We start from the raw sequence: 15,694 nt of genomic DNA on the forward strand, positions 1-15,694 counted from the left end.
TTTGGATGAATTTCTGAAAATGTCTCAGTGATGACAGATGGAAAACTGTAGATGTTGTGACCTTGCTGTGACCTTGAACTTTGTCCTACTGGGACCAAAATGGACTGGGTTGGTCCCAGGGCCTAGGCCTATCTGTGGGGAAGATCTGGGAAAGATGGGTGGAAGAGTTTTACACTGAAGATGAAAACAAACAAACAAACAAACACACAAAGCAAAGTGTTCACAATCCCTCCTGGCAGAGGTAACAAGATCAGACAGGAAAAGATGTGGTTTGGTGAGGCCACGGCCTAAAGGTGGACGTCCTCACTTCCGTCCACATCTGTGTCGGTTCATTTCAGACTCACTGTGGTTTTAAACAGAGGACACATGACGCCGTCCAAACACCTGTGGACCACCAGCACTAAACAGACTCCACAGAAACACAGCAGCCCATGGAAGTGTCTCATATTGAACCTATGTGTGGTTTCTAACCTGTTTAGCTCAGCTGATCGTGAGTCCGAGCCGGTCCCAGTTCTTTGACACACAGTCAGTGTCTCTGAGCTGTGAGGACGAAGGACCTGGATGGACTCTGAGGAGGAACACCAGCAGACAAACCAGGGCTCAGTGTGGAAGACAGTGGGGGAAAATGAAAGGTTCTACTTGTAGGATCAGTGTACTGGTCCCTCTGGACAGTGGTGTGTACTGGTGTGAGTCCTCAGAGGGACAGACCAGGACCAGCATCAGCCTCAGTGTGACAGGTAAGAACAGACTGTGGTGTTGGAGCTGCTGAAGCCCAGAGGAAACACATGCAGACTGAAGTCAGGGCCTGCTTCACACCTGCATGAACCTGTGTGTCTGTGTCCAGGTGGACCGCTGGTCCTGCACAGTCCTGTCCTCCCTGTGATGGAGGGACAGGAAGTGTCTCTGCACTGTCAGACACACCCTCCCTCCAACCGCTCAGCTGACTTCTATAAAGATGGAGTCTTCGTCGGCGCCGGGCCCGCGGGTCACATGACCATCCCCCAGGTGTCACTGGCTCATCAAGGCGTCTACAGGTGTGACATCACAGGAGTTGGACAGTCTCCGCCCAGCTGGATGTCCGTCTCAGGTCAGAGGTCACCTGTCTGCTTCTAGATCTACAGTGTCTTTCAGTCCACATCAGCTCATTCATCACTAGGGATGGGCATCATTAAGAATTTAACCATTCCCATTCCATTATTGATTTTGCTTATTGATCCGATTCCTTATCAATTCTCACTGGGTGAAGGAATAAAAGAGTAGAAACAGGTGTGTTTGCATGAACTGTCTTTTAGATTTCCATCTGCACAGAAAATAGAACATATACAGTATGAACTAATAATAACAGATGACACCGGGCCCAGTTCGGGGGGGGGGGGGGGGGGGGGCAGTGACAGTGAAACTCCAGACTCTTCACTAATTCCTCTATTCATGCATTTCCACTACGTCGAACCAGTTCGACTCGGCTCGACTCGTTTCCCGTTGTTGTGCACCTCATTTCCTTTCCTCTACCTTCAGAAACTTATATTTGGGTTTGATGTTCGTTGCCCGCACCAGAACTGGAACTGGGCCGGTGTTCACTCTGCCGCTACATTCACAAGCATCGCTAAGTAGTGAATTAAATACATGACATTCCTGTAAATGAATCACATGTGGACAAATGTTTGAACAGACTGGAGGGATTCCACCTGCAGAAGAAATGGAAGCTTTGACAGAGTTCAACTGGACCTGGTGTGGTCTGTTTAGACCTGGTGTGGTCTGTTTGGACCTGGTGTGGTCTGTTTAGACCTGGTGTGGTCTGTTTGGACCTGGTGTGGTCTGTTTGGACCTGGTGTGGTCTGTGTGGACCTGCTGTGGTCTGTTTGGACCTGGTGTGGTCTGTTTGGACCTGCTGTGGTCTGTTTGGACCTGGTGTGGTCTGTTTGGACCTGGTGTGGTCTGTTTAGACCTGGTGTGGTCTGTTTGGACCTGGTGTGGTCTGTTTAGACCTGGTGTGGTCTGTTTGGACCTGGTGTGGTCTGTGTGGACCTGCTGTGGTCTGTTTGGACCTGGTGTGGTCTGTTTGGACCTGGTGTGGTCTGTTTGGACCTGCTGTGGTCTGTTTGGACCTGGTGTGGTCTGTTTGGACCTGGTGTGGTCTGTTTGGACCTGCTGTGGTCTGTTTGGACCTGGTGTGGTCTGTTTGGACCTGCTGTGGTCTGTTTGGACCTGGTGTGGTCTGTTTGGACCTGCTGTGGTCTGTTTGGACCTGGTGTGGTCTGTTTGGACCTGGTGTGGTCTGTGTAGACCTGGTGTGGTCTGTTTGGACCGTTTCTGCCTTAACTCCATGTTGTCTACATTCTGACCAAAACACTGCAGCGTACGTTTGATGTCATCACACATGCTCAGCGAAGGTGGAATCAATAAGCAAAATCGTTAAGCAGGCAGGCAAACGATTCCAAGGAATCGAGCTACTGGGATCCAGTTCTCAAAAAGAACCGGTTCTCGATTCCCATCCCTATTCATCACCTTCTCTTATTTCTGTTATTCCAGGAAAACCCACCACCACGCCTCCTCCTTCTCTAGCTCCTCCCACCCCGTCAGCGCTCCTCCCTCTTTTGTTCAGACCGCTCTGCTTCCTGGTGGTCTTGTGTCCATACTTCATCTCCACTCTGCTCATGGTGTCTTGGTATCGACAGAGACGCGCAAGGAACCGGTCCACCCGGGCTGAGATGGGATTGGACGACAACAGTGATGACGTCATCACAGTGCGTCAGTTCTGAGCAGCGGCCGTAAGTTCAGCACATGTACGGCGGGGCTTCAAAGTGAATGAACGCTTTAGAATTTTCTGTATTTTTTTCCTGATTTGACGACAAATTAGAATTTCACAAAAGTCCTAAAAGTAGTCAAAGTGTCCAAATCCACCAGCAGACAGAGGCATTAGCTGTGTTGATGTGTTTCTTGAATGAAATGGCGGTGGTAAGTGTGTGGTGAGTGAACTGTGGTTCTGGTAACTGCTTTGACCCACTTATGCAGCGACAACTGAAATGAAACTAGTGCTGCAACAGTGAATCCATTCTTAAAAGAGTTGGCAATGAACTGGTCAGTGGGTTGGTTGGGTCTAGATCCCGTTAGTTCGAAGCATGTGCACACGAGTGTAACGGAGGAAAAGCCAGAGCAGCATGGGGAGGCTTCAGATGTCAGACACATTATTAAAGCTAGGTTTACCTTCTGTTCACGGTGTCCACGGTTTGGACCAAACAGAGGGCACCGTTTATGGAACACAAGCTGAATGTGGAGAAAAAAATGACCCATGGTGCAGTATGTTTGAAGTCCTAAATTATTTATCCATTGTGGGTTTATCTGGAGGAAACCATGCAGTTAGTATCAGGAAAGGTCGAATTTAATGTACGCCAAGTTTCACTGCTGTGCAGTAACTCCTTCTTAGTCAGGCTATGAACTTTTCAGCCCCCCCCCCCATGGTAAACTAACTGAAACTGATGCTAACCTAGTTTTATAAATACGAGGAACTGGAGAATAAAGCTACGACAGAGTATTAGGACCACAGAAGAAAAGAAAAACACTGGGCACTACCAGAAGAAAGTCCGAAAATATGGAGATAAAACCTGGAATTTAGTCTGTGTTCACACCTGAAAAGTCCTTTGGTCTGCTTCTTTGATTCAGATCAAATGTGGACTTTATTTTTTTCAGTTGGGTCGGATCGCATTCACATTCCACTTTTTGCTAGTGGACCAAAATGCATGAACAGAAGCACGCATGTAACAAACTGCGCTGGCATTGGACAGAAAAGTCGGGGGCGGGGTCAATCACAGACGATGTTGATGAAAATAATCGTGGTGCTCCTACATACAGTTAGCATTTTCAGAATATAACTTGTATTTTTACAGACACAAATTTACGAAAATAACGTTAACACTCAAGAACAGCTCAGTCGGAGCCAGTTTCATAATACGGACATGTGACCAGATGTCAGTGACACATTCAGTGTCCTCATTGGTCCTCGTCTGTCCACAGCTCATGTCTGCTGTTCGCTCTGAACACCGTAAACCTCTGCTCCTTCCAGTGGCTACGGTGGCTCATCAAGCACAAAAAGGCTCAAGATTCCTTGGTTTGGTTCGGTTCGAGGTCAGTTCTGTTCACACCAGAAGTGAACCGGCCCAGAGTCCGTTTGGAAGCAGACCCAGACCACCACCTCTTCTAGGTGGTCTGGGTCTGCTTGTTTGGTTCCAATCAGAGTTCGCATGTTTGTATTCACACCTAAAAAAAAGTCCGAACTTTCTGGGGAAACGAACTCTGGTCCTTTTTAAACGGACCAAACGTGGTAGGTGTGAATACAGCCTTAATGAGAATAAAGTCGAACACAAAAAGAATCACAATGTTCTGAGAATAAAGTCATAGTAATAAAAAAAACTCATAATTTAACAAAAATGTCATTTGTTTATGAGATTAAAGTTGTCATATTCTGACAATAAATCCATAATATTCTCAGAATAATGTGTTCATTTAAACCAGGTGGTGTAAATCTGCTAATTTCCCAGAATGCAGTGGTGCCCTGCTGGTCCACAGCAGTAGTATCTGTGTTGGATAAAGGACTGGATCTGAACTAGACTCAGTAAATCTGCTCAGTCCCAGTAGATCCTGCAGAGATTCACTGGGGTCAGTCCACGACCTACTGGAAATGACCTTTGGATCAGCTGGTTCTGGTCCTAGTTTTAGACCCTTTGGATCAGCTGGTTCTGGTCCTAGTTTTAGACCCTTTGGATCAGCTGGTTCTGGGCCCTAGTTTTGGAGCCTTTGGATCAGCTGGTTCTGGTCCTAGTTTTGGAGCCTTTGGATCAGCTGGTTCTGGTCCTAGTTTTAGACCCTTTGGATCAGCTGGTTCTGGGCCCTAGTTTTGGAGCCTTTGGATCAGCTGGTTCTGGTCCTAGTTTTGGAGCCTTTGGATCAGCTGGTTCTGGTCCTAGTTTAGACCCTTTGGATCAGCTGGTTCTGGGCCCTAGTTTTGGACCCTTTGGATCAGCTGGTTCTGGGCCCTAGTTTTGGACCCTTTGGATCAGCTGGTTCTGGTCCCTAGTTTTAGACCCTTTGGATCAGCTGGTTCTGGTCCTAGTTTTGGAGCCTTTGGATCAGCTGGTTCTGGGCCCTAGTTTTAGACCCTTTGGATCAGCTGGTTCTGGGTCCTAGTTTTGGAGCCTTTGGATCAGCTGGTTCTGGGCCCTAGTTTTGGACCCTTTGGATCAGCTGGTTCTGGCCCTAGTTTTAGACCCTTTAGATCAGCTGGTTCTGGTCCTAGTTTTGGAGCCTGGATCAGCTGGTTCTGGGTCCTAGTTTTAGACCCTTTGGACCAGCTGGTTCTGGTCCTAGTTTTAGACCCTTTGGACCAGCTGGTTCTGGTCCTAGTTTTAGACCCTTTGGATCAGCTGGTTCTGGTCCTAGTTTTGGAGCCTGTGGATCAGCTGGTTCTGGTCCTAGTTCTGGACCACTTGTTCTTTGGTAGCTGGTCCAGATCCATGTCCAGTCCAACTGTCCTTCATTTCATTTCAGATTTCCCATGATCCTTTGCTCTGGCTGTGTTTACTGCTATACTCCGTCATGTTGAACAGGTTGGTTTAAGACACTCAGTCTGACTGAGAGGGGCGTGGCCTGGGGGGGGGGGGGGGGGTGATGGATGTGCAGACCCTCTATATCACAGGTGTCAACATGCGGCCCAGGGGCCAAAACCGGCCCGCCAAAGGGTCCAATCAGGCCCACGGGACGAATTGTTGAAATCTAAAAATTACACTGAAGACATGAACAGTCAAGGATGTCAAAGTAATTGTAGTTCAGTTCCATTAAAGTGGCTCAGACCAGTAAAATACTGTCATAATAAACTATAAATAACAAAAACCCCAAATCCTTCTCTTTGTTCCAGTGCACAGGTGTCAAACATGCGTCCCAGGGGCCAAATCCTTTTAGTTCAGGTTCCACATTCAGACCAGTTCAATCTAAGTGAGTGGGACCAGTCAAATATGATCATAACAGAAATAATGACAACTGCAAATGTCTGTCTTTGTAAATGTAAATATTTTCATGTATTTACACTAAAACAAAGGATAATTTCACAAAAAATGTGAATAACCTGAACAAATATGAACAACCTGAAATGTTTTAAGAGAAATAACTGTAATTTTCAGCATATTCTTCCTGTTATTAAATGTTCTGTGTGTAACTGATAAACTGAGGCAGAATAGTGTTCAAATTACACTGATTTTTTTCAGTTTGTTCATGTTGTTCACATCTTTTGAAAGGATAGTTTGTAGATGTAAACCTGTTCATAATGTAAATGTACTCTTTTCGCTCTAAAACACAGAAAACAGTTTGAAGTTGTCATTATTTCTATATTATTCTGTTATTTTATTTTCCTGGTTCGGCCATTTCAGATCAAATTCAGGTGAATGTGGAACTGAACTAAAATGAGTTGGACAGCCCTGTTTTAGTGTAAAAAAAAAAAAAGTAAAATTACACAAAATGTTAACATTTACAGACTAGCCTTTTACAAAAATGTGAAAAACCTGAACAAATATGAACAACCTGAAATTTCTTAATAGATTTCAGAGTAATTGTACCAATAATCTGTGTGTTCTTAAATGTTTAGTGTGTTTGTAGATCCACTGGGATCTGTACGCTGTCATGAACATGTAAAAATGAGAAGCTGAGGCCAAATACTGGCATAAATTGTTAAAATTGCACTTTTTTTTCCGTAATATTTTGGTCATGGTTCATGTTTTTCCACATTTTTTTAAAGGATAGTTTGTAGATGTAAAAATGTTGATAATCTAATCTTACTTTTTTCACTCTAAAACATAGAAATTCCATCTACAAATTCTGAACTTGCTATTATTTCTGTATTCTTCTGTTATTGTTGGAATGATGCGGCCCAGTGCAGGTGGTACTGGGCTGCATGTGGACCTGAACTAACATGACTCTGACAGCCCTGCTCTACACTGACAAGAAAAGAACCACAGCCTTCATCTGTGACAAACTTTTGTTGAGGTCGATTCTTGACAGGAAGCCACAGATCTGTGTTGTTTCCACAAGGCAGGTTCACTTCCTATTGACACACAAATGAACACAGTAAAACTACTTATCTTAAAAATAAGCTCACAAGCCGAATGTTCGAGCATAATCAGTTTTATTTGGGTCTGTTTACTGTGTTTTAGGACTTTTTTTGTGAAGATCTCCTTCTCTTTTATGTCAGATTCATCCAAAAATACAAAACATTTTAAAGGATTCACTCAATTCCAAGCACCGCAGTATGTGATGAATGGGAACAGCAGTGGAGCCAGAACACATCCCTGTGGAACTCCACCTGTTAACCTCCACAGCCCATCCACTCCCATTCACCTCATGTTTTCTTTTATTTTCAGGGTCCGGTGCTGCAGGGACCTTACTGGACATGTTAGTCTTATTCCTCTGCTTTTTTTTTTTTGGATGGTTCACTATCGCAAAAATGGACATTTAGGTTTAAAACTAGCTTCAGTTACTCAGAATTAGCATTATTAGCACTTTTAATTTAAAAAAATGTTGTTGTGGGAAATGTGTTTGTTTATATTTACAAAACTTTGTAAACAAACAACATATATTTAACTGTAATATATTAAAAAAACAACACATTTTTAAAAATTTGTTTTAATATTTTGAATGCATGAACCATGTGTCAGTGTTATTTTTTTCTATTTGTTGTCTTTTATGTTTATTCTTTTTCATGATTATATCCAGTATTTCAGGGCAGTTATGTCTGTTTTTAAGTGTGTTATGGAAATAAAACTTGACCTTTTAATGTACATTTTGTGCAAAATATAAACTGAAAAGTGTCCTCTTTCATTGATAAGAAAAGTAAATAAATAGGTCATTAATTAATAAATGAACCTGTCATCGACGTAAAATAATTCCTTTTCTGCTCCAGTGAACTCATTTTGACTCATATAAATATAAATATTCTTCATATGTTACCGAAGCTTCAACAAGATGATTGACAATAAAACTATATATGAATGTATTATTGTGTTTTGTATTTCAGCATTAATTCTTTTTATTTATTTTGTATTCGGTACATGATGACTTCTTTAACCTTCTGGTACCCCGTCCACCAGGACCCTTACTAAACACCAAGTGTGCTTTTTTCACACACTTGTGGAATAATGTCCAAAAAATTTCATACAGTTTGTCTTTAATTCTTTTACACTTTTTCTATTTCATCAACTTGAGCCGTAAATAAAATACCAAATACTCAATAATTATCACGTTTTTAACCCTTTAAATGCTGTGTTTGTAATGGAAACAAAACATTTTTTAGATGAAAAATAAAAACACAAAAAATTTATTTTTTTCAATATACTCCATAAAAAGTGGATCACATATTATTAGATTTTTTCATCCTGGCATATGTCAGTGATTAACTCCAACACTGGTTAATTTGCATTATTATTATTTTTGGTGCTAGGTCAAATGTTCAAAAATACTAGCATCTGTCACCAAGTGTGCGTAAAATGCACACCTATAAATCAAACTATTAAATATTGTATATTGGTTTATTTTTCTGCTCTAATTTGATTTTATTTTTGTAAATCCAGCTCCGTCCTAATCATACAGATCAAATGTTAGAAATAGTGCGTTTTCTTTTGTTTCCAATGTGCACATTTGAGTTGGTGGACAGAATGTTAAAGATCATGCACAAATGAACAACTTTTGAATTCTAACCTGATTTAAATTGTGGAAAATAATATGAAGTTTTTTAACACAAAGTGCAAAGTGTGCGTAAAAGGCACACCTGGACACCAGAGGGTTAATGGATTTCGTTGAACTGCTTGTTCTCTGACAAACTGCCTTGGGTCTGTTTGACCACAGTTCTTGTGAACGTCGGTCTGCGTCTGCACGGTTAGTGTCTCATCAGTTCTTCTCTCTCACCTTCATCTCACTCACATTTCCGACAGAACCGTGAAACCACAGCTGCACCTTCAGTAAACCTGCAGATGCATGACTGCAGCATGAGTTCAGCTGGACACATGGCTGTTTCAGCCCGTTTCTGGGGGGGCTGAAGCATTCCCAGCACCCCTAAAATATTTTTAGGCTGCAGGACTTTTTCTTTTTTCTTCTTTACTTTGTGTCCATTCTTCACATGCTAGAAAAACCCTGACCATGCAGAAGAACTGAGAGGAAACACAGCCAACGCACATGTAGTCTGGGAATTTTTCCTTTTGAATGTTTTGCATCTGATTTTTTTTATTTTAAATGTATGAACATAGTTGAATTCAGAGACAAAAAAATTCAGATACTTAATTTCAGTGCAAAAAAAAATTTATTGTTAGAAATTCAGTATCTTTTATAATTCAACACCTGATGGACTTCCCATAGAGAACCCTCCAGATCCAAACAAATAAACCTGCAGAGTTCTGAGCTGAAGCCTTCAGTAGACCATGTCAACCTGGACCTGGTTCTGCCCTCTGTGGACCCATACACCCACAGGTGGAACACAGGCCCAGGTGGAGTCTGTGGGGCAGGGGCAGGTCCAGGGGCAGGGGCAGGTCCAGGGTCAGGTTCAGGGGCAGGTTCAGGGCAGGTTCAGGTTCAGGTTCAGGACCTGTCTACTATCTGTGGTGTCCTTCAGTTCAGTGGGAGTTGGTTTGGTGGGAACACTGACGGTCCAACAGCAGGTGGACCTAAAGGGGTCCAACACTGCCATCTACAGGAAGTCCCTGTTCTTCATCTGGTTCAGACTGAGGTGAACTAAGGCCTTTAGAGGAGAAGGAGCAGAACCAGAACCAGAGGTGGAGGAGATTTCCACACATTCAATGTTCTGTTTAGTGGGTAGACCACAGTGGTGATCCTGGTGGGTCTCATCCAGGATCTGAATGTGTGGTCAGGGTCTAGCAGGTCCATGGTCATGGTCTGGCAGGTCTGTGGTAGTGGTCTGGCAGGTCCATGTGGTGGTCTGGCAGGTCCATGGTGGTGGTCTCGCAGGTCCATGGTGGTGGTCTTACAGATCCAGGGTTTTTGAAGGGGCCTTGGGGGGTGCCTGGTGGTTGCTTCTATTTTGGGGCATCACAGTCTCCATGGCGCTCCGGATCCAGCTCAGGTACTTGGCCACGTTCGTGTAGACCCCGTATTTGGCTGTGGGGTAGCAGGCGACGCCGGTGATGAAGTATGTGTTGTGGTAGCGTGTGACGTGTGGTCCGCCCATATCACTGTAGCACTGTTCAGCTACAGTATCGTAGCCGGCGCAGAACATACGAAAGGAGATCCGGAAGTTCACGGATGTTCTACACGTGATCCGATCCACGAAGGGCACCTTTAAACGCCTGAGAAACGGGAATGCGTGCCCCTGGTGACAGGAAGTACCGAAGCCGCTGACCATCCCACCGTCCTGCTCCATGAGGACCTGCAGCAGAAAACAGCGGTCAGCGAGGAGGTCCGACAGCTGAGGGTTCCACAGTGACCGCTGAACCAACAAGAGTCCATTTAAAGCTGCAGCAGCTTCTGCTCTGGATCCAACCCACTGAACCTGACCAAAACACCAAAACTGAAGAAACTGTTTCATGAACTAAAATAATCAAAGCTATCATTTAAAGAAAAACCCAACTAACTGAACTGTGTTGTGTGTTTACAAACGAATTAAAACATCTAAAAATTACGGAGAAAATTCCCTTTGTTTTTGTCTTTGTCGACGTCGGATTGATTTGAAATCGATTTATTTTGCTGGAGCAGTTTGAGCTGTTGGCGCCGTACGGCCCTTCACAGTCCGACACTTGTGTTCACCTGTGGTTTCCAGTCGTCTTCTGGTTCCAACTGAACCTGGAAACATGCAGACTAAAGCTGCAGAGTCCTGTCTGCGATTTATCTGAATAAAAGATACGAAAAAACTACAACTAAACTGAAACTAAGCATTTAGAAAATAAATAAACAATAAAAAGTAGCAAACCTCCTCTATAAGCTAATTCAGACGAACTGAATTAGAGGAAAAAGTCCAAACTAAATAAAACTAAACTGGAATGAAAAATCCTAAACTATCAGAACTTTGGTCGCTGTTTCATGTTTCGTCTGGAAAGTGAAGCCTGGACATGAGTTACGAAGCTGCCACGTTGGTTTTCAGTCCAGTCATGTGCTGCATCTCCACTGCATGGTACCGACTCGACTCGACTTGACCCACCCTAACCACACCCTAACCCTAACCCCACCCTAACCCTAACCCATCCCACCCCAGACACTAAATGTGACGTGTAAACACTGCAGACCACTGATTGGTCAGACAGTTGTCCCTGTTATTGTGTCATCACTGCACAGCCCACCATTTAAAAAAAAAAAAGATTCTGAAGTTGACAACTAGAAGCACTCGTAGAGCGCAGACCTCCACCAAGGCAGATCAGTGCCCCCCCCCCCCCCCACCCCCGATCACCACCAAAATGTAATCATGTCTTCCTTGTACCAGTATCAACATTTCCTGAAATTTTCATCCAAATGCGTCCATAACTTTTGGAGTTATCTCGCAGACAGACAGACAAACCAGCGCTGACAGAAACAGAACCTCCTTGGTGGAGGTCATAAATCTATCTGCAGGTTCATCCATGATCAACCACAGAACCACAGCGTGGTCGCTCCAGGAGGTTCACACATTTCTGTCCTCGGTGGACGACAAAAAGATTCAGTGTGAGCTTGACAAGACAACACGCAACCAATGAGTTTATCGGTAACTCTGAGCAAACGTTATGGAAGTCACAGTGTCGCTATGACAACCAGGTACTGTAAAGTGGGTAGTACCCTGTAATGGAAACGGTCTGGAGTAGGACCTGGTACTCGAGTCGAGTCGAGCAGTAGTAGAATGTGAAGCGCAGTTTGAACCGTCTGCATTCAGTCGTGTTTTTAAGGCTGTATGTGTGAAAAACCCGTCAGTGGCTCCATGAGCAGATGCAGCGGTCCTTTCAGACCAGTCGTCTTATGACGCCAAAAACCGTCATGACCTGAAACTGTCTCTGAAGGGATTTGGTCGAACCAGAAGTTCAAGTCCAAAGTTAGACCGGAATTCAATCAGCTTTAAAATGGACTCATTGTTGGTGCAACCGTTCTTCAGTTGGTTCAACTATCACCTTTTCAGCAAAGTTTCGCGTCGGTAAACAGGCCGGCAGGATGTACGGGCTGAACTGGATGGGCGTGGCTAACTTCAGCAGCGCTATATTGTTTAAATAACTGTCGGCTTTGTAATGTTGATGGACGACCACAGCTTCCACAGAGTGAACGGCTTCACTCCCATCATTCACCAACCTGTCCCACTCACCTGAAAGAACAACAAAGGTTGACTGAGTGAATGAGCATGTGCAGATGGGAGGCACTGATTGGCCCTTCAGTCCTACCTACGACGACGTAGATGTATCGTGATTGGTTGAGGCAGTGGGCGGCGGTCAGGATCAGGTATTGGTTGAGGATGGTTCCTCCACAGATGATGACATCATCTTCATTCATGAGCAAAGCCTGAGTGGATGAGACACAACAAACAAACAAACAAACAAACAAACAAACAGACAAACAGACAGACAAACTCTGAATGGAGGCCTTTTTCACCTGATGCTAACGTCAGTATCACCGCAGACCTCACACTCTGGTTATATGGTTTCCACTCTCAGCTGAAACACAAAGGTTTGGTTATTTTACTTTGTTTCACTCATATTTGACGTTCGTCTGCCCAGTCCATCTCTGACCACGTATGCCACGTTTCCACTACATGGACCCGCCTCAACTCGACTCTGGTACCAGGTCCTATTCCAGACCATTTCCATCCATTACAGGATACTACTGACTTTTCAGGACCTGGTCGTCATAGTGATGTGGCATGTTACTTCTGTGTTGTCTGGTCAAACTGCTGCTGAATGTTTGCGTCTGAACCTCCTGGACAAACCATGGTGTGGTTTTACAGTTTACTGTCCTCATGTGGATTCACCTACTGACAGATTTACTGGAAACTTCTGCATCTGTTTTTGTAAAAGGGCGGGGCACACAGACGACTCTGACCAATCAGTGGTCTGCAGTGTTTACACAGTGTCACCTTTAGTATCTGGTCCCCAGTCCTGGAACCTCAGCAGAGGAGAGACCAAAAAACTAGTACCAGGTACCAGATTCCAAAAAACTAGTACCAGGTACCAGATTCCAAAAAACTAGTACCAGGTACCAGATTCCAAAAAACTAGTACCAGGTACCAGATTCCAAAAAACTAGTACCAGGTACCAGATTCCAAAAAACTAGTACCAGGTACCAGATTCCAAAAAACTAGTACCAGGTACCAGATTCCAAAAAACTAGTACCAGGTACCAGATTCAGGTCCTTTTTCAGAATGGAAACACAAAAAGGCCGAGTCGAGTCGAGTCGAGTCGAGTCGAGTCGATACCACGTAGTAGAAATGCAGCATTAGAGTGGTCTAGTCCCTGTCTGGTACGGGGGTCTGCACATCAGCTTCGGGCTAAAAACTACAGCTGATCCACCTTTGTCAGTGCTGGCACCTGAACGGTCAAAATGGCTCCTTCTCTGGAAACTTTTAAATCTGGGCTTAAAGGTCATTTTTATTCCTCGGTGTTGAACCTGCATCAGACCGGTGTGGTCTCGGTTCTGTCTTCAGCACTAATGGACCGGGTAGTTCTACATGGGTACACAAATGCATTCATGCGCCGCGTCCCCTCCTGTCGTTATGTGCATGTGACGTTCCTGTTGTCAGGTAATAACATCCTGAGTAGAACATTAATACTGTCCATCAACCCGATGATTAAGCTACTGGCATGTTTTTATCGTCCACATAGCCCCGCTACGTTACCTGAACCAATCAGAAGTCCCAAACCTCTAACAAGCGCTTTCGACCTTCTTTTGTTTCTGAATCGTGTTTGTCGTACGCTGATTCTGGTACATGGGGTAGGGGCAGCAGTTAAATATGTGGGGGTGTGGTTCATAAGTAATGTAACTAATGCGGGTATGAAGTAAAAGTGAAATTAAACATGCTTTCAACGTCCAAGGCCTCTCCACCTGTACTAAACAGCAGATCTTACATGAAATTTTCACACCTTCTAATCCAGGGGTGTCAAACATGCGGCCCAGGGGCCAAATCCGGCCCACTAAAGGTTCCAGTCCGGCCCTGCAGGATGAATTTACAAGCACAAAATTACACTGAAGATATTCACAATGAAGGATGTCGAAGTCGTTTTAGTTGAGGTTCCACGTACAGAACAATGTGATCTCAACTAAATAAAAGCAGAATAACCTGTAAATAAAGACTCCAAATGTTCTGAGCTGAATGTGAAAAACACAATATTCCATTACACCTACGAATAATAACTCCAAATTTTTCTCTTAGTTTTAGTGTAAAAACTTACATTAAATTCTGAAAATATGAACATTTATAAACTATCCTTTAACAATAAAATGTGAAAAACCTGAACTTTTGAAAGTGAAATTGTAACCTTATTCCTCCTGTTATTAAATGTTTTGTTTCTTTGTAGATCCAACCTGTAATACGTAGCTAAAAATGGTAAGTTGAGGTGTAATATTGTTAAAACTGCACTTATTTTTCACAAGTAATGTCATTTTTTTCAGGTTATTCACATCCTTTTGTTTGGATACTTTGTAACTGTACATATTTTCAAAATTTAATTCTGATTGCACTAAAACAAACACAAAAATGTGGAGTGGTCATTATTTACAGGTTATTCTGCTGCTGTTTCACTGGTCCGGCCCACTGGAGGTCAGTTTGGACTTAATGTGGCCCCTGAACTTAAATGAGTTTGACAGCCCTGGTCTAACCTGTATCCACTGGACCCCCCCACTGCTCTGTGGCCCCCCAGAAAGGCTGGGCCCCATGAATCTGTCACCTTTACCCCCTTTACGGCGCCCCAGGTTCTGGGTCATAGTGGGTTCATTCTGGGTTCTCTAGACTCCTGGAAACCTAAACAAAGGCCTCTGTTTAGACCAGTAGACCAGGTCCAACAGGACCGTCCTGTTCAGACTCTACCTGCCATGGACATTCTCCTGGAGGACATGCGTCACCGTCCATCCTGCGGCCCGTTCCGGCCATCGGAGAGAAATAACGTCCCTGTTGTTGGATCTGTCTGACGCTGTCGTTGTGAGCAGGAGTGGAGGGGGCGGGGCTAACGCCGTGGGCCTCAGTACTGATGTCCGTTGTGTGATTGTCCGTCATGTTCCCTGGGATGTTCCTCAGATGATTATGGATCACATTAACCATGACTGCGCCGCATTTGAAGACTTCTGCAAGAGGACATCCCAGGGTTAGAGGTCTGCAGACTGGAGTTCCTCTAACGCAGTGGTTCTCAAACTGTGGGGTGGGCCCCTTGGGGGGGGGGGGGGGGGGGGGTTCATGAATGCTTTCCAGGGGGAGCATAGGATCTCTACTGCGTTTTTTTTTTTCTTTTCAGGTTAAAACATGTTGCAGGTGGAACTAATGTTTTAGCGTTGGAGCACCCTGGACTCTTTTTTGTAACTTATATTTTATTAACCCTCTGGTATCCAGGTGTGCCTTTTACGCACACTTTGCACTTCGTGTTAAAAACTTCATATTATTTTTCACAATTTAAATCAGGTTAGAATTCAAAAGTTTTCATTTGTGCATGATCTTTAAAATTCTGTCCACCAACTCAAATGTGCACATTGTAAACAAAAGAAAATGAGCAGA

At 44.1% G+C, this 15,694-nt stretch overlaps 2 protein-coding genes across 2 annotated transcripts in view; one reads left to right on the forward strand and one right to left on the reverse strand.

Moving 5' to 3' along the window:
* Window positions 1-7,999, forward strand: part of LOC115438573 (high affinity immunoglobulin gamma Fc receptor I-like) — a 13,722-nt gene extending 5,723 nt beyond the window's left edge. Inside the window, exons 3-6 of the mRNA XM_030162265.1 lie at window positions 480-737; window positions 845-1,087; window positions 2,530-2,768; window positions 7,404-7,999. Of these exons, the coding sequence (XP_030018125.1) occupies window positions 480-737; window positions 845-1,087; window positions 2,530-2,759 (731 nt within the window). The 3' untranslated portion in view covers window positions 2,760-2,768; window positions 7,404-7,999. The remainder of the gene's footprint in view (window positions 1-479; window positions 738-844; window positions 1,088-2,529; window positions 2,769-7,403) is intronic.
* A 2,013-nt stretch (window positions 8,000-10,012) lies between these two features.
* Window positions 10,013-15,694, reverse strand: part of LOC115438377 (coagulation factor X-like) — a 34,422-nt gene continuing 28,740 nt past the window's right edge. The window contains 6 exon segments of the mRNA XM_030161952.1: window positions 10,013-10,414; window positions 12,117-12,304; window positions 12,381-12,498; window positions 15,017-15,059; window positions 15,094-15,201; window positions 15,237-15,270. Coding sequence (XP_030017812.1) covers window positions 10,013-10,414; window positions 12,117-12,304; window positions 12,381-12,498; window positions 15,017-15,059; window positions 15,094-15,201; window positions 15,237-15,270 — 893 coding nt within the window.

This window comes from Sphaeramia orbicularis, chromosome 18, assembly GCF_902148855.1.
Source record: "Sphaeramia orbicularis chromosome 18, fSphaOr1.1, whole genome shotgun sequence".
Lineage (NCBI taxonomy): Eukaryota > Metazoa > Chordata > Actinopteri > Kurtiformes > Apogonidae > Sphaeramia > Sphaeramia orbicularis.